The sequence below is a fragment of the Natator depressus genome, chromosome 12 (genome assembly GCF_965152275.1).
Source record: "Natator depressus isolate rNatDep1 chromosome 12, rNatDep2.hap1, whole genome shotgun sequence".
NCBI lineage: Eukaryota > Metazoa > Chordata > Testudines > Cheloniidae > Natator > Natator depressus.
The window spans coordinates 5403854-5425394 of NC_134245.1; the positions used below are offsets into that span (position 1 = coordinate 5403854).

At 54.6% G+C, this 21541-nt stretch overlaps 1 protein-coding gene across 1 annotated transcript in view; it reads left to right on the forward strand.

Annotated features, from left to right (window-relative positions):
• ATP6V0D1 (ATPase H+ transporting V0 subunit d1) overlaps window positions 1-18431 on the forward strand; it is a 96037-nt gene extending 77606 nt beyond the window's left edge. The window contains exons 3-8 of the mRNA XM_074968419.1: window positions 4692-4870; window positions 7147-7226; window positions 12786-12863; window positions 14074-14250; window positions 15569-15646; window positions 16245-18431. Of these exons, the coding sequence (XP_074824520.1) occupies window positions 4692-4870; window positions 7147-7226; window positions 12786-12863; window positions 14074-14250; window positions 15569-15646; window positions 16245-16406 (754 nt within the window). The 3' untranslated portion in view covers window positions 16407-18431. The remainder of the gene's footprint in view (window positions 1-4691; window positions 4871-7146; window positions 7227-12785; window positions 12864-14073; window positions 14251-15568; window positions 15647-16244) is intronic.
• Window positions 18432-21541: the final 3110 nt, after the last annotated feature.

A 21541-nucleotide genomic window follows, 5' to 3' on the forward strand; every position in this document is an offset into this window, starting at 1 on the left:
CAAATACGCTACAGGATGACATCAGAATTTAGCTGTTGTCTAATGTAATCTCTCCCATTTCTTGCTGCTTGCCTGTTCTTATTTAGGTCTCCCTAAACCTCTTTTGCTAGCTCTCAATACAGCTTCCTTGGTGTTTACACTAGTCTTTACGCTCCCTAATTAACTCCTGGTGCCTGTTACCATTTTTCTGGGGGCGATTTTCTGTCTTAACAGCTGTCACCACCTCCCCCTCTTCTGCGGTGGCTTTCCTGGTTCGCGTCACAGTTCTTGGAGAATCCCTCAACCCAGTGGCCCACTTCCCAGCACAAGTGGGAAGATTGGGTGTGTTCCCTCCAAGCCCCTGTATTATCCTTGCTGGTTGAGAACCTTGATGTTCCTGAACTGTTGTTCCTCTTAAGAGGTGCAGCATAACCTGACTTGTTAAAGGGAGTGCTGGAAGGAGCAGTCCCATATGACTAACATGTTGCTCCCATTGTTCTTCACATAATAAAACAGGGGAAGTGATTATCCTCCGGTGGCACCTTTCTAGGCGTGGAGGTGTGAGCACTGATTAGCTCTGTGAAGCCGCTGCGGAATTCTGTAACCTCGGACAATCTGGTTATACCTGTGTCTGGCTCTCACCAGACTAGTGGCATTGTCTGCTGGAAAGCCTCTCATTCCCAAGAGGTGATTTGAGCATGACCTAAAAATGACACTTATGCAGGTGCTGAAGCACTCAAGGCCCCGAGGAAGTTGTGGGGAGGGAGGTGAGGTGCATAAACAGGCACACCATGTTCGATGGGCATTTGGGGGATCAGTGCTACCCTGTAATAAATCAAACCAACCAAACCCCGTAGGGCTGGTAGAAGAGACCGTAGCAGAGGCAAAGGAGGTACTGCTGCTTCGCTGCCCGTGCTGTAACTGGCATACAAGAAGGCCGCTTGCACCGGAAAGCAGGTGCATCCAGGCATGGCTGGGGGGAGGCTTTTCTGACTGCATCCCAAACACTCGGTCAGTGTGTTCTGGCTTAATTCTCTTGTTTAGTCAGAACTTCGATGGTCACCTGGAACAGGAAACATGAAGATCTCAGCCTCTAGCTTGTTTTATCTGGAAAGAGCGAGAGAGAGCTGGCATAAACACAGCCTGGGCTTGCTAGAGAGTGGAACTGCAGCTCACATTTAGCCAACGCTATTGCTAAGGCGTGTACTCAGAGCTGCTGCTGGATGGTTGGCCTTTTCCGGACCGTTAGGTTAGGTCCTCTACAGCACGTGTCTTCTCATATCTGGGTTTATGTGGTCCTCCGGGAGAGCTGCAGACAAACAAAAGGCCAGTTCCTTTTCCTGTTGCACCGGTTTCACCCTAGGGGGTTGATATCCGCACTAGTATTCTAGCAGTGAATGGGAACTGTCGGATATTGAGCATTGCCTTGTTTGCGTGAGCCGGCTCCTTATCTCCTGGGCTCGCCCTGCGTCCTGTTGTATTGGGCATAGATTATAAGCACTTCAGCCTGGAACCTTTCTCCTCTCTCTCTCGGTGAAGTGTCATGCACACCTATGGCTCTGTGCACATATCCTGGGACCTGTGCATGCACACTGTGCACATATGAAGCTGGTCCCAGGTGAAATCAGCCTGGGGACCAGTAGTAATAGGCAGACTTGTGAGTCTGAGACGCTCGATTTGGTGTACAATGTCGTGTGATGAATTTCTGTCATCGGAGAGTGGTGCAGGAAACTGGGGCAGGTGACAGGACACTCAAAATCGAGAGTGGGAAAGTAGTGTAGTGTGTGCTCTCACACTTATGCTCCTCCCCCAGCAGTGTGTGTGTGTGTGTGTCTGTGTGAAGGATGGCCCATCAGCCCAGCTCTGCATTGCCCGGTGCTTGTCGGTGTCGAACACAACCTCAGTTTGTTTCTAGCAAAGCTGGATCAGAGAGCGTGGTTCTGGAGCCGTTTCTGTGTTCACAAGTAGCTGTAGAAGTGTTACCTTACCGTTCCCATGTCTGTGGATGGCTTGGGTCTAACTCCTTGCAGGCTGCCCTTGTCATGATGACGGCAGGACTTGAGGTGAGCTAGGGCAGGTCAAGAGCCGTTCAGCACGTAATTGGTAGGTGCTTGTGCTGGCAACATCGGAGCGCTCTATCCTCTTCCTTTCCCCTGCCTGTTCCTAGTTGCAGGTTAAGCTCAGGAGGCTTCTGGCTGAATGGATCTTATGCCTTGCGAGGTTCAGCGTGCTTTGCCTTGCTGTGCATAGGTGATGCCCTAATGCAGCCTTTGCAGAGTAGGGGCGTTACAGATGGGCACGTGACGACCTGTAGGGCTTTTCCTGAAAATCATGGCGTGCAATCTTGGCTTAAGTTGCATTTGTTTGTAAGCAGACAGTATAGCCTGGAAACTGCTACCTTCGAGCCCCTGCATGGCGCTGGTCCTAACAGTGCATGCTTCAGCCAGGGCTTGGTCTGTGTGTTTCACTGAGATGCATCTTGGTGGCTTGTGGCCTCTCATCCAGTGCTAATCACGCTCCTGGGTTACAGCTCTGTCTGCTTCTCTTCTGTTACAAACAAGTTGGGGGGAGGGGGCTTCCCTTCAGGTGGCCTTGACCATGTTCTAATCTCCACAGTGGGGAGGGGGCTCTGGTCTAGGGTGCTGTGGAGGCAGGAGAGGGGTTGCCTTTGAGCTGGGAGACTGTTAATAAAGTCATGTGGTTGTGCCGACGTGTAGTCTTGGTAAAGTGAACCAAATCTTAACGTCCTTTGTCAGAGTCCTTTGTCATAAGGGGAAGGCAGAGGCAGAAGCACGCGGGGAAGTGGAGGGCAATTGGAGGGGTAGTTACCCACCCCATGTGGTATGGGGCTTGATCTTGCTTTCTCCTTATTCCCTGAGACACGGCAGCCCCCAGCTTCAGCAGGCCTTGAAAAACTCACCCAGCCTCTCCTAGCCAGGCTCAACTAAGTGCTCGAGCAGAGCCAGGCCATGTCCTTCCTGCTTGGTTCCTCAAACCCCATCTCTGCCCTCCCCTCAAGTCCCTTCCCCTCAATAATTTACTCTCCGGCCATCCAGAGAACGCCCTGGACCCCTGCTCCCTGCCAGGCTGGGCCTCCATTGCCATTCTCCACTTACCTCCGGACGCGCTCAGCGTGCCTCCTACACCCGCTCTCAGGAGTCCAGTCTAGCCCCACTCCCTTCCGCCTTTTGCCCTCTCTGCTTCCCCAAAACAGCTCTCGCCAAGGGCTCTGATGGCCTCTTTCCAGTCAAAAACTTGTACTCCTCCTCCTGGACCTACCAGCTTCCTTGGAGACTCTCCATCATGCCCATCCCAGTCTTGTGATCCCTCGGCCTTTGGCTCCATCCTCTCCCTGTTCTCCTCCGACCTCACAGATTGCTCCTTCAGGACCTCGTCATCCTCCTTGCTCGCTGAGGTCCATCAGGGCACCATGCTTGGCACCCTCCTTGTCTCCCCTTCTCTCCCTGGGTGTCTCTGAGCAATGTTTGCTGATAGACTCCTGCCGTCTCTGTCGGCCTCTACTTTGCACGTGTCTCCCTCAAACTGAAATTTCAGCCTGTCTTCCTGACCTCCTTGTGTATTTCCAGCTCTCAGCTGAAATGCAACATGGCCACAGCTGAGCTGCAGCTCTTCCCCAAAGCCCTTCCTCCTCCCTGCCTCTGTCATGCTGGGCAGCACCAAGCCACATTCTGGCCTTTTCCTGCCCTCTAGCCCAGCATCCAAGCAGTGTCTAAATCTCACATGTCTCCTTCTGTATAGGCAGTCGGAGCATCTCTCGAAGCCCTGACCTTGCTTCCTGATTGCTGCAGCTTCTGCCCCTCCAGCCTGTCTTGTCTTTCAAGCTAAAATCTGTGTGTACAGTGCCTAGCGCAAGGCAGCCCCTGTTGGGGTATGGCCTGTGGCCTCTGCTGCAGTGTAAATGATTCATGGGTTAAGGACAGAAAAGCCCTTTTGGATCATGCAGTCTGAGCTCCTGTAATAATGCAGCCACAGACCCGCACCCAGTGATTTCTCCATCAAACCCATAAATTCCGGTGGAGCTAGAGCAGGTCTTCTGGAAACCTCCAGTCTGGAGTTAAAGGCTGCAAGGTGATGGTGATTAATAACATGCAGTTTTCCTCTTACTGGGTTTTTAATAAGGCTGCCCAGCGTATGTGCTCCCAAGTGAGTAGCCACAAGGTACAGGGGCCAGACTTGGCACAGTGCTGCAGGAACGCTGCAGTCTCCCCACTGCGCCTGTACAATGCTTCCCCAGATGCAGCAGCTGAACTGCCAGAGGGATGAAGACCTGTCATCCTCATCCCCATCAGTTTCCCTGGCTCCTACTGGCCTGGCTGAGGCAATGCTTTGTACAGCCACAAACGGAGGAGTCTTCACTGGGGCATGTGACATGAGGGGGTCCCAGTGGCTTGGGAGAGGGAGGGGAGTGGCAGGAAGAGATGTGTGGTTGGCAGGGGTCTAGCTGGAGAGGTTTAAAGTTGGGAGTAAGCTTGGTTCCTCTCGCCCAGGCTGGTAGACCTGTGAGTGTTGGAAAGGAGGCTCCTCTGCTCCCTGGAGGAGGGGGGTGCACCTGGCAACTTCCTAGAGAGCCTTCAGGTGGCCTGAAGAGCCAGCAGTGACTGTGATGTATCTTCAGTGGGCCAACACGTGCACCCACCCTACTGCCCTTGTGTCCGTATCAGTAACACGTTCCCCTCTCCTGTTCCTCCTAGTTACAGCTACATGATCGATAACGTCATCCTGCTGATCACCGGAACGCTGCACCAGCGCTCCATCGCGGAGCTGGTGCCCAAGTGCCATCCTCTAGGAAGCTTTGAGCAAATGGAAGCTGTGAACATTGCTCAGACCCCTGCGGAGCTCTACAACGCAATCTTGGTGGACACGCCCCTGGGTGAGCAGCGTTTATTCAAAGTGCCTTTCAGCTGGGCTTGGATCCTGTCTGCCCATTCGTGCACGAGGATGGGCACAATCCCGTGTTTCTGAATCTGGGACTACAAACTGTTCTAACCACCCAGACAGGCCTGGCGGGTTTTTCTGTCTTGTATGTGTTACTTGAACTATCTTGTGCAGCTACAACTTAATGATCATATAGCGACCTCCTTAGTTCCCCATCAGCTGCTGTACAAACGGTCTTATGCGGAAACCTGAAGGTAGAAGGTTGAGGCGTGTTAAGAAATGTAACCTTCTTTTAACACTAGTTGTCTTGACTGACACAGGTAATGCAGGGCAGTTTAGTAAATAATCTGAAGTCCCTCTGAGGGAGTGAGGTAATTTTACTTAATTTAGCAAGTTTGTAGCATAGATTTACTATTCCCACTGGAACACTGAGCAGTTTGGTTGGTATGCTGGGCAGTTTTCTATGGGCATCTTTCCCGATAGCTACCACTTCCATTCCTCTCTGCCTTTACTTGTACCGACAGAGGCAGTAAATACAAGCAGTCGCTCCATAAACCATGAGTGCTGTAAACCAGGAGTTCACTGACTTACCTTATAATGATCTGTAGAATGTGGACTCTAGCAGAAGCGTTACCGTGATGCATCACGGCTTGGCTGGAAGAATGGTCAGCAGAGCCTTCTCTCGCCAGCAGCGAGACGTAACTGTAGAGGGGAAAAGTAACCCCAAGTGGGAGAGGCCACTAACTTTGTTAAATGTTGGTAATTGCTGTGGTCTGCAGAGCCAGACTTGTCTATGTCCCACTGTGAAACAAGTACTTGAAACTCGTCCCAATGGCACCTTATCCTAGCAAGAGAGAGACAAGACCGAAGGCCAGCAGTGAGCAGTCTGGGAGGAGATGAGCGAACGCGTCCACTGTGGCTGTCTGGGCACACAGGCCTCCTGGGCTCGTGTTGGCAAACAGAGTTAATGGAACATAATCGATGGGGTGATCCATGGGCAGTTCTTCTAGCTGCTCCAGAAAGGATCCAGTTCCCCAACAGACTTAGAGTCCTGGTGGTACAGTTGGTAGCAGCCTAGATTTTCTTAGCTGGGAAAGAAAGTGCTTCCCACAAACACGGCCTGGGACAATGAGGCAGAGAAATAGTCGATGGGAAAATGACTCATTAGACAAGGAGCCAAGGAATTGAACAAAAACTGAACCAATAGCGAGAGCTCTTGCTCCCATGTATTGAGTGTTCAGATAGGGAAGGGTCACCTGCAGCAAAGCCAAAGCATTTACATGCATTCCCTGAGCATGGAACATGAGCAGGGGAAACCGGAAAGGGAGCCCTAGCATAAAAGGGGCAGCAAGACGGAAGCAGAATGAAAACCAGGACCCTTAACGCAAATAGCTACCGCAAGTGTAACGGAAGGTACTGCAAAGCGTCGTACATGGGATGTCCAATTCCCAAGGCTGAAATGCATTGTTTAAAAAAGTCTGACCAGCTGTGCAGTGTGTCCATCTCTCGGCTCTGTGTCCAGGGTTTATACTGAATGAAAATGACCATCTCTTGCTGAGAAACAAGGCGGTGTAGAACATTTCTGTAGGCCAGAGTCTTTAATCCAGCTCTTTACCTTCCTAAAAACTTAACATCCACTGCCCCCGTGAATGTCCCATCACCATTACAGGCATATGGATTTCCCTCTTGCCCCACTTGATTGCATATGCCTTCTTTTTGTCTGCTTCAGCGTTTGTTCACCACCATGTCTGATGCTGGCCCAGTCCTGGGGAATAGCATAGTGCTGCCTAACAAACAAGCCGCTAACTGGTACTGCAGTCTGACTTGCGCCCGAGTCTGGGATCTAATAGCCTTGCAGCTCAAGGCACCCTAGGAAATTAGATTTCTAAATGGCACTATTGTCACCACCATAAAACTGCTGGTTAAGACCCTGCCCCGTCCTGCAGAGCTCTGTGGGACGCCTGGTGGTTCACTGGCTATGCGGCACCAGAACTCCCGGGGACTAGAAAAGTCACGGCCAGTCTTTTTCAGGAGAGTTTGGCTCCCATCTAGGCACCAGAATACAGGCCTGATTACTCCCAGCTCAGCCCCCAATACGAGCGCTTCTGACCATCCAGCCGTAAGGGTCATGCTGGGTGCTGTGCCTTTGGAAACCTGGTCTCCTACATGCCAAGGTCTTACACTCCACTCCCTCTCCAAGGAGCACAGTGTACAACTCAAGCAGCAGGAGCACCCTGCAATGTTGCTCATGGCTTTCTGTGTCTGTTTCAGCTGCCTTCTTCCAGGATTGCATATCCGAGCAGGACCTCGACGAAATGAACATCGAAATCATCCGAAACACACTGTATAAGGTAAATGTGGCCCTCTCGGGGAGGGAAGGAGCTAATGAAGCAGCCTCCTGGAGTAACACACATCAGTGACTTGTGCTGTGAGGGGGTGGGGCATTGCTGTCTGCCTGGCGGTTTCCCGCCACACAGGGGGAGCGCCCATGGAGCACTGTCCTGGCTGGCTATTTCCAAAGACAGCTTTTCCAGGCTGGGTAAGGAGGCAGTTGTTAGTGTGTTCACTGTATATTGTAAAGCCGTCTAGAAGAATCTCCCCCAGGGAGCAATAATGCGGTTAAAAAGTGACCGAGAACAGGGTCTGTGTCCAGGATGGAATGAAGCCGTGTTCCGGGCTGGGGGGTCTGGAGGCTGGTTCACGCAATGCTATTATATCCAGCTTGCTAGTGCCAGCTGCTTCCAATCTCTGCTGCCGTGTCAGCCGGCTGCCAGCGAGGGTGTCCTTAAAGTACCCTTTGACCTTGCCCCTCTCTGTTGAATAACCTTGCATGAGTTGTGCAGGCTCTGGCAGAGGGCTGCTCCTTGGCTGACAGAGGTGGCCACAGAATCCATGTGAAGTGGAGGCTTGACCTAGCCAACGTGGAGAGACTGCTCCCTCGGGCCTGGCTCCAAGATCATGGACCAGTAACGTGCTTTCTTAAAAAGTGAAGGTTTACTTGGGAAAGGCTTCAGAGCCCCAGCCAAGCTGTTGGAACAATGGATACCCCAGCAACGCAGCAGCTTAGAGGAATAAGGAGATGGCATGTGACTTTGAACCCAGAATCCCCCGCCTTGGAGGGCGAAGAGGTCTTTACTCTGAATAAGCTTCCCTCGTGGAGGGCTGGAATAGGCATGGGGGCTGCAGGTGTGGATTGAAGGGCACTGGCAGAGCTGTGTGTAGGGAGCCCAGAGAGGGAATGGCTGTGGGTCCGCATTGAGGGACACCGGCAGAGCTGTGTGGGGGGAGCCCAGAGGGAATGGCTGTGGGTCTGCATTGGGGGCACTGGCAGAGCTATGTGGGGAGCCCAGAGAGGGAATGGCTGTGGGGGTTGTGGGTCTGCACTGAGGGGCACCGGCAGAGCTGTGTGTGGGGAGCCCAGAGAGGGAATGGCTGTGGGTCTGCATTGAGGGGCACCGGCAGAGCTGTGTGTGGGGAGCCCAGAGAGGGAGTGGCTGTGGGTCTGCACTGAGGGGCACCGGCAGAGCTGTGTGTGGGGAGCCCAGAGAGGGAATGGCTGTGGGTCTGCACTGAGGGGCACCGGCAGAGCTGTGTGTGGGGAGCCCAGAGAGGGAATGGCTGTGGGTCCGCATTGGGCTCCCCACACACAGCTCTGCCGATGCCCCTCAGAGAGGGAATGGCTGTGGGCCTGCATTGAGGGGCACCGGCAGAGCTGTGTGTGGGGAGCCCAGAGAGGGAATGGCGGTGGGTGGTCCGCATTGAGGGGCACCGGCAGAGCTGTGTGTGGGGAGCCCAGAGAGGGAATGGCTGTGGGTCTGCATTGAGGGGCATCGGCAGAGCTGTGTGTGGGGAGCCCAGAGAGGGAATGGCTGTGGGTCCGCATTGAGGGGCATCGGCAGAGCTGTGTGTGGGGAGCCCAGAGAGGGAATGGCTGTGGGTCGGCATTGAGGGGCACCGGCAGAGCTGTGTGTGGGGAGCCCAGAGAGGGAATGGCTGTGGGTCGGCATTGAGGGGCACCGGCAGAGCTGTGTGTGGGGAGCCCAGAGAGGGAATGGCTGTGGGTCGGCATTGAGGGGCACCGGCAGAGCTGTGTGTGGGGAGCCCAGAGAGGGAATGGCTGTGGGTCGGCATTGAGGGGCACCGGCAGAGCTGTGTGTGGGGAGCCCAGAGAGGGAATGGCTGTGGGTCGGCATTGAGGGGCACCGGCAGAGCTGTGTGAGGAGCCCAGAGAGGGAATGGCTGTGGGGGCTGTGGGTCCGCATTGAGGGGCACCGGCAGAGCTGTGTGTGGTGAGCCCAGAGAGGGAATGGCTGTGGGTCCGCATTGGGCTCCCCACACACAGCTCTGCCGATGCCCCTCAGAGAGGGAATGGCTGTGGGTCTGCATTGAGGGGCACCGGCAGAGCTGTGTGTGGGGAGCCCAGAGAGGGAATGGCGGTGGGTCCGCATTGAGGGGCACCGGCAGAGCTGTGTGTGGGGAGCCCAGAGAGGGAATGGCGGTGGGTCCGCATTGAGGGGCACCGGCAGAGCTGTGTGTGGGGGAGCCCAGAGAGGGAATGGCTGTGGGGGCTGTGGGTCTGCATTGAGGGGCACCGGCAGAGCTGTGTGGGGGAGCCCAGAGAGGGAATGGCTGTGGGTCCGCATTGAGGGGCACCGGCAAAGCTGTGTGGGGGAGCCCAGAGAGGGAATGGCTGTGTGCGTGGTGGATCAGGATTGAGGGGCACCAGCAGAGCTGTGCGTGCAGAGCTAACTGCAGCTCTTACTAGTATGGTCTGGTTTTAGCCAGCACTATCAGGAACGTCTCATTAATATGAAAACCAAGTCCTGTGTTTGTCACAGTGAGTGCTGCCATGAGGCTGTCACTCCATCTTGAGTGTCTGGGTAAAGGGCAGGATACAGATTATATCTGTCTTCCTTGTTTTCACTACAGCTGGGGTGTGACCTCTGCTTCTGATGGATGGTAGTGAAGGCCATTTTCAGCATGGAGGCTAGTTAGGGGAAAACCTGCTAAACTGAGCAAATGTGCACACGTGTGTATATTGCCTGATGTGTGCAAACAGCTTAGGGCAGTGTATTTGTGTAAAAACACACACATCTATGCATGTACCCTGGTCCTTCTCCGTGCTCTTTTCTGAACCCCTCTAGTTCTGCAGAAAAAGACCTAGGGGTTACAGTGGACGAGAAGCTGGATACGAGTCAGCAGTGTGCCCTTGTTGCCAAGAAGGCTAATGGCATATTGGGCTGCATTAATAGGAGCATTGCCAGCAGATCGAGGGAAGTGATTACTCCCCTCTATTCGGCACTGGTGAGGCCACCTCTGGAGTATTGCATCCAGTTTTGGGCCTCCCACTATAGAAGGGATGTGGACAAATTGGAAGAGTCCAGCAGAGGGCAACAAAAATGATTAGGGAGCTGGGGCACATGACTTACGAGGAGAGGCTGAGGGAACTGGAGTTATTTAGTCTGCAGAAGAGAAGAATGAGGGGGGATTTGATAGCATCCTTCAATTACCTGAAGGGGGGTTCCAAAGAGGATGGATCTAGACTGTTCTCAGTGGTAGCAGATGGCAGAACAAGGAGCAATGGTCTCAAGTTGCAGTGGGGGAGGTCCAGGTTGGATATCAGGAAACACTGTTTCACTAGGAGGGTGGTAAAGCCCTGGAATGGGTTACCTAGGGTGGTGATGAAATCTCTATCCTTAAAGGTTTTTAAGGCCCAGCTTGAGAAAGCCCTGCTTGGGATGATTTAGTTGGGATTGGTCCTGCTTTGAGCAGGGGGTTGGACTAGATGACCTCCTGAGGTCCCTTCCAACCCTGATAGTCTATTCTAAGATGCTTTTGAAAATTTTACCCTCTGTTAATTCTATTCTGTTCTATCACGGGGCGAGAGGCAAAGTATGGTCACGGATCAAAAACTGCCGAGGAGACAGAAAGCAATGAGTAAGATTGAATGGCTTCATCACCCTCCTAGTGAAATAGTGTTTCCTAATATCCAACCTAGACCTCCCCCACTACAACTTGAGACCATGACTCCTTGTTCTGTCATCTGCCACCACTGAGAACAGCCGAGCTCCATCCTTTTTGGAATCCTCCTAGTTCCCTCAGCCCATGAACTACTTAAACACGGGCACCCTTGCCACCCTTCGGTTCTCTGAAACAGTGGCTGTTTTAATAGATGTTTATCATGCCACCAGGTTTCCCTAATGCCTGGGATGTCAAGGACCTCAATCAACTGTCAAACATTCTACGTCTCCTTATTTTGCTTTTAAACTCCTTGCATTTGTATAGAAATTTTTCTAGCTTTTGTTTTTGACTAATCATACCCAGCTCCTGTAGGGTGATTTTTTTTGTATTTTATTTTATTTTAAGATGAGGCGTTTGAGTTGTATTTAATTCCTTTATAGGACTCTCTGGTGATCTTACAGACATTGCCCGTGTTTTTCCCTCTTGTGTCTGCTCTAGTATTGGAGGCAGTACTCCTCAGCACAGGGACCGTCTCTTGCTGTATGTGCACGACAGGATGGAGCCCCTTGAGACCCTTGGGAGGGGGCTGGCTGCTTGCTCTGGGCCCCTGAGCGGGCAAAGGCTGGGGGTTCCCCAGTAGCTCTACTGCACTGGCTAGCAGAAAGCTCTAAAATGCCGCAAGTTTGTCCGGCTCGTGTAGCTCAGTAGCAGGAAGGATTTTCCTCAACTTTTCTCCCCAGATGTGCTTCCAGGCTGAGGCCAAACATGGAGCAGGGAGCGAGTGCTCTCAGGGAGCTGGTCAGAGAGATCTGCGTGAGATCTGGGGCTGCCATGGAAGTCCTGGCCCGAGTGTGGTGAACGGCAGAGCTGAAGGCAATGAGTGTTGGGCAGATGCCGTCACCCTGGGGCCCAAGCGAGAGCACCCCATTCTGGGGCATGTCGCATTCTTGACTTCTCAGTTGAAAGCCCTTGTGGAAATGAGGGACACATTTGCCCAGAGCAGCAGCTGTGCAGGGCAGCACTCCCCACGGCCTCCTACTGGTGTACTTTTCTCACGCCCTCCCTGCTGAGGTTTCCTAGCACGTTCCAGTTGTGAATGTGCAGCGAGGTGACTCCCTGTGAGACAGCATCTTCCTAGGAAAGGTTTTACTTTAACAGCACTTCTCTGGTCTCTCACTGGAGTCTGAAGCGACAGCCTGGTATCCCAGCATGTGACTAACCCCAGAGGCACTTTAATCTCTCCAGCTGGCATTCCACAATGACACACCATCCTCCTCCCACCCCCCTCCACTGCTCCCTTGGGGAGAGGGGTGCGGGGAGCTTGTCTTGATACAAAGGGTGGGGTGAGGGTGTCTTGCATTTTCTGTTAGCAGCCCAAACATAGATGGCACTGCACAGAACCAATGAGCCTACAGTCTGCGCATAGATCAGCTATGCTATGAACTATGACGTGTGTTAGCACAAATTCGGGCACCCTATTACTGGCTAGCTGGGGAGACCAGCGCGAGTCACCCCACACAAGGAGCTCCAACATACCCTGTGTCATTGCCTATTTGTTTGGTTCATAGACTGGAAGACAAGAAGGGAGCAATTAGAGGAGCCATAGATGTATTCACAGCTGTCAGGGCTCCCCTTGGATTTGAACTCAGAACCTCTGGCAATGCAAGTGGGGCCCATGCTGCCAGCTGCCGAGCCACTTCTGAAATCAAACTGCAGCCTTTCTCCTCTTTAGCCTCCCTCCCCTTCCATGGAAGCGTGGTCATTGGAGTGGGTGGAACTTAATGGGGACATACCAGATGAGTAGTAGTGGCGTGAGACGTGTGCCAGGATGCAGAGGTCCTACTGGGCTCGTGTCTTGAGGCCATTTGACACGTTCAGAAATGCTTGGGGATCACATGGGCTGTAGATAAGTGTCACTCATCCTCTCGTCTGCTTGTCTTTCTGCTCAGGCATACCTGGAATCCTTCTACAAGTTCTGCAAGATCCTGGGAGGCACAACTGCAGACGCCATGTGTCCAATCCTGGAGGTAGGCTGCAGACGGGACACCCTTGCACGTTCTGCACAGTATAATGTAACCGTAATTGCACTGTGCGCTGCTCAGCCAGAGCAGATCAGAGCTGCCTATTGACCGCAGATAAGTTGGTTTCTAAAACTCCTTTGCACCTCAGTGCATGTGGCTAGCTTGCTTGGTTGGGGAGCCAGGAGAAGCTGTTGCCTGCACTGGGAAGCGGGTGATGTCATCACAGCAGGCCCCACAAACACCTTCCCACTTTGCCCTCAGCCAGAAATGCAAAAGGCTTGGGAGGTGGCACATTTTGGCTCGGAGAGGAGCCCACATATGATGCCGGGGACAGAGTAAGTTATGAAGCAGCTGGAAGGGCAAGGGGTGGTATGTGGCTCTCCCCATTCCTGGCAGCCAAGCCCATGAGTATTCCTTCCACGGGTCTCTGCTCAAGTGGCCCAGTGCATACCTGTCCTTGGGTGCACTCTGCCCTTCAGCCAAAGGGACTGGTGGACACCTCCTGTGGCCAGAGCTTTCACACACCTTGTCTCCGTTGCGAACTCCTAGCACTGGAGTGCAACGCTGGGCATCTTGCAAGGCTGTCTCCATCAGTTCAGCCTTGTACCCTATGATTATTGCACACTAGTGCCGAGGAGCCAGAAGATGCATGAATCTGACCAGTGATTCTGCAGACAGGCTGCACAAATCTGTGCCTGGCTTTAGAAAATCAACCCTGGGGCAGTGACTGCGTGCGGCACATGAGCGCCCGAGGGCAGTGGGTGGGACAAGCAGTTCATTTGCTAGCACAGAGACCAAACCGATTAGTCGAGACGTGGTCCCCAGGTTTTCAGACCATCCCTCAGTTACTGAGTGCTCATCAGCCCGGCTCCGAAGCCACGTTGCCCAGTAGGAACGGTGACTCTCCTCTGCACCTGGCATTCTGCCCCACAAACGGCAGCTGCATGGGAGCTTTGGCCACGTGTGCCGGGCTTGTGCCACAGGCTGTGTCGCCTGGCCCTGCTGAGGGTGGCAGAAGTGTGGCTGGCTTGTGCCCTCTCCAGTGCTCTCGCATGCCCTAACGAAGCCAGATTTGCTCTTTATCACTCTCCTGGCCTTGCTCCGTTCGTCAGCCTGCAGCTTGAGCGCTGGATTTGCCAACTGGCAGCTGAAGGTTTGCGCTTTACCCAAGGGGGACGGGCACAGCACTGCCTAATGCGACTTGTCTTTCTCTTAGTTTGAAGCTGACAGGAGAGCCTTCATCATCACCATTAACTCGTTTGGCACGGAGCTCTCCAAAGAGGACCGAGCTAAGCTGTTCCCTCACTGCGGAAAGCTCTATCCTGAGGGGCTGGCCCAGCTAGCCAGAGCAGATGACTACGAGCAAGTCAAAACAGTAGCGGACTACTACCCTGTAAGTACCGTCGGGGGGTCACAGGAGCTGACTGTGGACCAGGCTGGACTGCTCTCTGCGGATTGATCAGCGAGTTTGTGGCACAACAGCCACGGAGGAGGGTGGGGGCGGGATACCCCTGGTGCGTTTCAGGGTTCGTCTGGCAGGGGCTCTTGTCACAGCAACGCTTCCTTTGGCTGAGAGAGGCCTGGACCGGGCTCCCTCCGGCGTCACTCGGTGCCGTGCTGGTTGCAGGGTGGGATACAAGGTGCTGTTTATTTTTTTGCCCCTGCTGAAGAGCCTGAGTCATCTGCTGCATGATTGGCATTCAGACCCAGTTCTGAGCCCCCAGGTCTCCATCCGTGCCAAGAGGCGCTGCAAGGCTTTTCTCCCAGACCTGGCTGGGGTCACGGAGCAATGCAGGTGGAGGTGGTGGCTGAAGGGATCCCCTGCCTTACAACTGGACCCTAGCGTTAGAATGCTGTATGGCGAGGGCCTCGAAACCTGCCAGGGACCTGCTCAGATGGCATGAAACTTGTTGGGAGCTGGGTATGGAGAGACCCGTCTCCCCTAGAGTGATGCACCGTGGCAGGGATCTGTGCCCAGGCCTTGTCTCAACACACACTGCCCTGGTTTACCTGTTGCCTGGGTTAGCTTGTACCTGTAAACTCTCCAGGAGCCGGGTTTAAACCAGTGAGTGCCCACACAGAGTAGCCCTGGTTTATTCATAGACTCCAATGCCAGAAGGGACCACTGGGTTCATCTAATCTGACCTCCTGCATAACACAGGCCAGAGACCTGTCCTGAATTAATTCCTGTTGGAACCAGAGCAATGAAATCAGTTTCATATTTACACTTGTCTACACCAGGTTCCAAATCTGCTGTCATTGACACCTGTAGTTTCAGCGCAAGCCTGTGTGGACACTCTCACTCCAGATTAAGTGCCCTATATCTAAATAATGTAAGTGGGTGGTAAATCATCAGTGCTTGCTGCAGAGAATCCTGTCCTTCCTCCAGGAGCCAGCCCAATGCCCTGCTGCTGGCAGCCTGGCAGAGGGACGAGAGTCTGCTTCGCTTCTGATCTTGGTTTCTTGCCGTCTGTGGTGGAGGCTGCTGTGAGAAATTGCCCAGGATGAAAGGGTTTCTGTCTGGAGCTGGCACTTCTCTCCTCTCTGCAGGGTGGGAAAGAGGCTGACAACCCCCCACCGGCCAGGAGGGCTGGCTGATGGATAAGCACTCTGCAGGGAGCCTGCTGCTCCAGCAGGACCGGGAGGGATGATGCTGATGCTGTGCTGGGTTCTTGCTTTGATGCATTCCTTGCCCCTTCCTCTTGCCATAGGAATACAAACTGCTGTTTGAAGGAGCCGGCAGCAACCCTGGAGACAAAACCCTGGAGGACCGTTTCTTCGAGCACGAGGTGAGGGAAGGACCCTCTGTGGTGAGCCTTAGGAGCTGCTGCTCAGTGGAAGTCTCCAGAGCATCTGCAAAGGGATGTCCAGCAGCAGAGTTAGTCACATGGGTGGGCGGGGGGACTGGCTCAGATGTTCTGTGTCATGCCACCTGCCCCAGCTTTCCAGGCCTGGCTTGGCAGCTGTGGGGAGCCCTGCTTTTCTTCCCACTCCCTTACTCCCTGCCAGATGATTTCACTGTAGAATCTAGGGAGCACCAATGAAGCTTGCAAAGGGTTCTTGGGGCTTCCCCGGAAAGACAGTGGCAACCCAAACCTGGTGGGTATGTCCCTGTTCTCCTCCCCACACACCACCTCCTGTCATGGCAGCAATGGCTCCTGGTGCCCAAGGATAGGCTTCTCCTACTGACTCCGCATAGCCACTGAGCCTGCACTGCTGGTTGCAACAGGAGCTCCACTCTGGCTGGGGCCATTCACCCTCCCAGCAAATACCCAGGAGTCCCATTCTCCAGAGCTCTGGGCTGCTTTGCTGTGGGGCTGGGAATGGAGGTTTCTGAGGGGGGAGGCAGTGCTGCAGGGCACTGACCCATGCCCTTTGCTTTCGAAGGTGAAGCTGAACAAGCTGGCTTTCCTCAACCAGTTCCACTTCGGGGTTTTCTACGCCTTTGTCAAGCTAAAGGAGCAGGAGTGTCGTAACATCGTGTGGATTGCCGAGTGCATTGCGCAGCGGCACCGCACCAAGATTGACAACTACATCCCCATCTTCTAACCGCCCTCGGCCCTCCTGCTGCCGCGTGGAGCCCAGTGGAACTGCCCATGACCCCCCCGCCCCTCCCAGTACATTCTGAATGGTCACTAGTCCTAGCTCCGGGGATGGCTCCTCTCTGGCACTGGCTCTGATGGAAACTGGACAGTCTGTTGTTCCGGAGCTGCCATTGTTTGCGTGAGTTGTGTGTGCTGTGCGGGTCCAGTGGGCCCTGGGAGGCGATGTAGCAGGAGGGCTCCAGTCCCTGCATTATCATTGTACCTGTGTCACTGTACTGATCAGCTGTGTGTGCGTACACTGAGCGAGCCAGTGCTGATCTCTGAGGGAACTGGCATCTCTCAGCAATTAACTCCTTGCTCTAGAGTGACTCATTAGATGTGTGTTGCCGGAGTTTAAATGTCCCCTTTACCAAGGCTAAGACTCGAGCAGTCTAGCTCCAGTAAAGTATTGTCCCCCAGAGGCTTCCTGTGAGCGTGTTTCTCTTGCCTCCCTTCGTGCGGCAGATGCTGCCGTGTAATTCCTGCATCATCTTGTGTCTGAATCCTCCGAGGGCAGAAAACCGAGCAGTCCTTGTCCGGAGAGCAGAGGCAGAGGTTCCTGCTGGCTATTGCAGGGCTCTGAGCAGCATGCAGTGACCCCATCCTCCCCCCCCCTCTCCCCGTCACCAGGCTGCACTTTCTTCCTGTGGACCTGCTGGTGCTGAGGCAGGCCAGTCACTGAAGGGGGGACCCAGCGAGCAAATGCCTTTGCCCCTGAAAGATTCTTGCTAACCTGCCCTCAACCTGGGAACAGGTCTCGAGCGAGGCTGGCCCTGTAGTGGCTGTAGGGGCAGTAGGTGCCTACTGCTGAGTGCAGGTGCTAGCCAGCCTGTCCAACCCCCATGGCTACCTCAGGGTCCCCTCTGCATTGCTCACCTGGCCCCACTAGCTGCCACTCTTCTTCTGGGAGCCCCTGGCCTCTGCCCATTCCTGTGGGCTCTGAGCTGGCTGTCCTGCCAGGCTGGCTGCCTATATCCCAGGAGCAGCCCACTGCTTCCTTTACAAACTGCAGTGACAGGCCATCTGCGAGCATGTCCAGGTGTGCAGTGAGCAGGCCCCACACCCTTCTGCTCCATGGTTAGGAGCACGTGTCCCCATAACTGCAAGCTCATTCCCAGATTCTGGGGGCAGGTGAGTGGCTGCTGGCTCGGTTTCCCCAGGCGGTAAGATGGTCATTCAAAGGGATCCAGAAGGCCATTGAAGTGACCTGTTGCTCTTTCTGGGCCAGGGGTTTATGGGAAGCTGCCAAACCCCATCCTACCCCTGCTGGGTGTCTGGCACGAACACTGGGGTGTTGGCAGTCAGCGTGGGTAACTGCCTCGGCCTGTAATCGCCCTGCGCAGGCAGGCTGGCTTGAAGAGCAGACCTGCCTTCAGCGACATGGTCTTTGCAGCCCGTTAATGGAAGTTGAGATGGGGCGTGGGAGACCTCAGGAGCATGGACTTTGAGCTTCTCCTGCCTTCCCTGCTGCTGGCTTGGGGTCGCTGCTGCTCTGCACATGGAGGGAGAGAGGGTGACTTCTGGTGCCCTTAGCTGCCTCCCACCCACCCACCCACTTGCTCTCTGCTCAGAGTTTCCTTGGCCTGTGCTGAACTCCACCTTTCTGGCCCCAGAGCACCCTTCTTTTCAGTCTCTGCAGCCCAGGCCCTGCTCTGCTGGGACCTGGAGTCAGGTTCCACTGGGTCTGTTTCCACAGATGAAGGTTGCTGGAATTGCACTGTCCCCAAAGCAGGGTGCTCAGCAGGCGAGGGGCGGTCGTGGTTCCTGTCCAGGGCCTGGCCCAGCTGCTTAGCTGTCGTGCTCCAAGCTGGCATTAGAAGGCTGTCAATTCTCCGCTGCCATGAAGCAAGCTTTGTGCTGCTCCTACATGCATGTATAGGAGACTGGTAGGAACAGCCTGGCCACCCTGCTCCGTCACTCTCTGCAGAGTGGTTTGCTGTCCTGGCTCCCCTCCCCCTGTGACAATAAATATCTGCCTAAAGCACCACGCTGCCTTGACTGGTTTCTCGCCTGCAGCTCCAGGAGCCCTGCCCGTCTGCAGCGGTGAGACGGGCGGCCCTGTGCTGGGATGGCCGGGGCAAGGCCAGCGCTCAGAGCCTGCAGCGTGTCACTGAGCCCCTGCTTTCCCCCTGGGGGTTGAACTGGGCTTTGAGCCACGTGTCAGCTCACTGTGGGGCCATCATAGCCCCTGGCAATCCTTGGGCATGGTCAGTGCTGCTACTGTGGTGCAGGCCTGAGTGTATGGGGCCGCAGCCGCCTCACGTGCTGGCTGGGCGAGCGTCTCCACAGGCCCCCAGGCCAGGCAGCTGCTTTCTCTGATGCATGGGCTGTGGCTGTAGGTGGGGGGTAGGCCAAACAGTCCTGTGGGCCCAGGGATCATGGGGGATGGGCCCAGGCTGGGGGGAGCTTGGTTGAATCCTTCAGCTTCACCAGGGTCTGAATTTGTGTTTGGAGCCATCCAAGGGTAGGTAACCATGGTGCAGCTGCTGCTGTTACCCCATGGCACCTGCAGGGTTGGTGCTGCCTGCACAGATCTGACGCCTGGGGCTGCAGGCAGGATTATCCCCATGTCACAGCTGAGTGACTTAGAGTCATAGATATTAAGGTCAGAAGGGACCATTATGATCTAGTCAGACCTCCTGCACAACGCAGGCCACAGAATCTCACCCACCCACTTCTGCGATAAACCTCTCACTGATGTCTGAGCTATTGAAGTCCTCAAATCGTGGTTTAAAGACTTCAAGGTGCAGAGAATCCTCCAGCAAGTGACCCGTGCCCCATGCTACAGAGGAAGGCGAAAAACCTCCAGGGCCTCTGCCAATCTGCCCTGGAGGAAAATTCCTTCCCGACCCCAAATATGGCGATCAGCTGAACCCTGAGCATGTGGGCAAGATTCACCAGCCAGATACCCAGGAAAGAATTCTCTGTAGTGACTCAGATCCCACCCTATCTAACAGGCCCTTGGGCCTATTGACCATGAATATTTAAAGATCAGTTAATTGCCAATACCATGTTATCCCATCATACCATCTCCTCCATAAACATATAGAGTTTAATCTTGAAGCCAGATAGGTCTTTTGCTCCCAGTGCTTCCCTTGGAAGGCTATTCCAGAACTTCACTCCTCTGATGGTCTAACTCTCAAACACGTTCCTCCTAGGCCCCAGCCGTTCCCACCAGCCTGCCTATCCCCTGTCACCAACCTGTCCCGCTGCAGGAATCCTGCAGCAGCTGTTGGTCAATCAGCAATGCCCATGATGTTTCCCACGTCGGTAATGGCCTAGTCCCTTGTCACGGGCTGTGGCCACGCAGGGAGACTGGCACTTGGGGGTGGAGCTCCTGCAGCCTGGGCCAGCACATCAGCCACAAGCCCATCGCCCCCTCCCTCGCTCTACTCTGGTGTAGCACCATGTTCTGCTGATTCTGTGGGGTCCTCAGCTGGCTGCTGCTAGTGCTGTCACCTGGCGAGGAGCATTCACATCACTCCAGGAGAGTCAAGGAGCTGATCCTGTGGGATGGTGCCCTCCCCCCTCCTGGGGAGACTGGAGCCAAGTGGGCCCCCAGCCTTCCTCTGCCCGCTGCCCTTCCCAGGCCTCAGCTGGTGCCCCAGCCCGGCACTCAGTGAAATGTTTCTCTGTTGATCCTCAAAGGGTTGAGTGTAGCCAGTGACTCCCAGCTGGGCTCCTGGCCTCACTGGGGCTCCTGCTCTTTATAGGACATGAACGCTATGAAGGAACCACACAGAACTAGACCCGAGCAGGCCAGGCCTAGGTCCGGCCGCACGCTGCTGCTCTGGCTGGGTTCTGGTGTCCTCTACAACCCAGCTGGCGCTGGCCTGGCCACTGAAGTAAGTGGGACTGTAGACCTGGCCGAAGAGAAAATCTTAGTGGTGGGTGATGCTCTTATTTTGAGTCTCAGCTTTACTTCCACTGTTCCCCTTTGGAGGGGGTGTGTGGGCTGGGGTGCCAGCAGTGCAGTCTGGTATCACGGGCATTGGAAGAAAGGTGTGGTAATCCTTATTCTTTACTTTGTAAGACTGTGACATGGTTCGCTCACCAGTGCCTCCTGCCAGCAATCTCCGGGATGAGCTCTCTTAGGGGCGTGCCCTCTCCTGGTGGTGCCTCTCCCGTGGTCATCTCTGCCTGCAGACCCACATCAGTCCAGGGCCCACGGTATCCTCCTCATGCCTCGGCCCTCAGGCTGTGTCACTGTGTTTTCCCTCTGCTGGGGGAGGATTTTACCTCAGTGGGCGGGACTGGTGAGACAGAGTGGGATACCGCCACCAGGTCTGGGCTATGTTTTAAGAAAGGTGTGGAAAAATTGGAGAGGGTGCAAAAAAAAGAGCCACGCAAATGAGTTGTGGGTGGAATGAAATGCCTCAAAGATAGAGCCTTGAGGCCGCCAGCAGGTGCAGCTCTGCAGAAGGAAGATGGATGGGCGTACGGTGCACAAGGGGCCAAGCGGGTGCTTTCACGCGAGTGGAGAACGGCAGATGAAGAACCAGGGGCTGGAAGCTGAAATGGGAAATGGCCCAAATGTTGAAGTGCGGTTCAGCTGCTGGATTGGGTGGCTCTGCCAGTTCCTGAAGGCTTCACATCACAGCTGGCCACCTTTCTGGAAGATGCTTTAGCCCAGGGGTCGGCCACCTATAGCACGCGTGCCAAAGACGGCACGCGAGCCGATTTCAAATGGCACCCTGCCAGGACCCTGCCTGGCAGGAGCCGGCGGCTGGAACCCCAGACCGACAGCGGGCTGAGCCCCTCAGCCCACTGCCGGTCTGGGGTCCCAGCCGCCGGCCCCGCTCAGCCCGCTGCCAGTCTGGGGGGTCTGGCTGCCAGCCCCTTGCCAGCTGGGGTCCCAGCCGCCGGCCCCGCTCAGCCCGCTGCCGGCCTAGGTGAACGGAACCCCAGGCTGAGCAGGCTGGCGGCGTAAGATCAGCATTTTAATTTAATTTTAAATGAAGCTTCTTAAACATTTTGAAAACCTTGTTTACTTTATATATGACAATAGTTTAGTTATATAATATATAGACATAGAGAGAGACCTTCTAAAAAACATTAACATGTATTACTGGCATGCGAAACCTTTAAATTAAAGTGAAT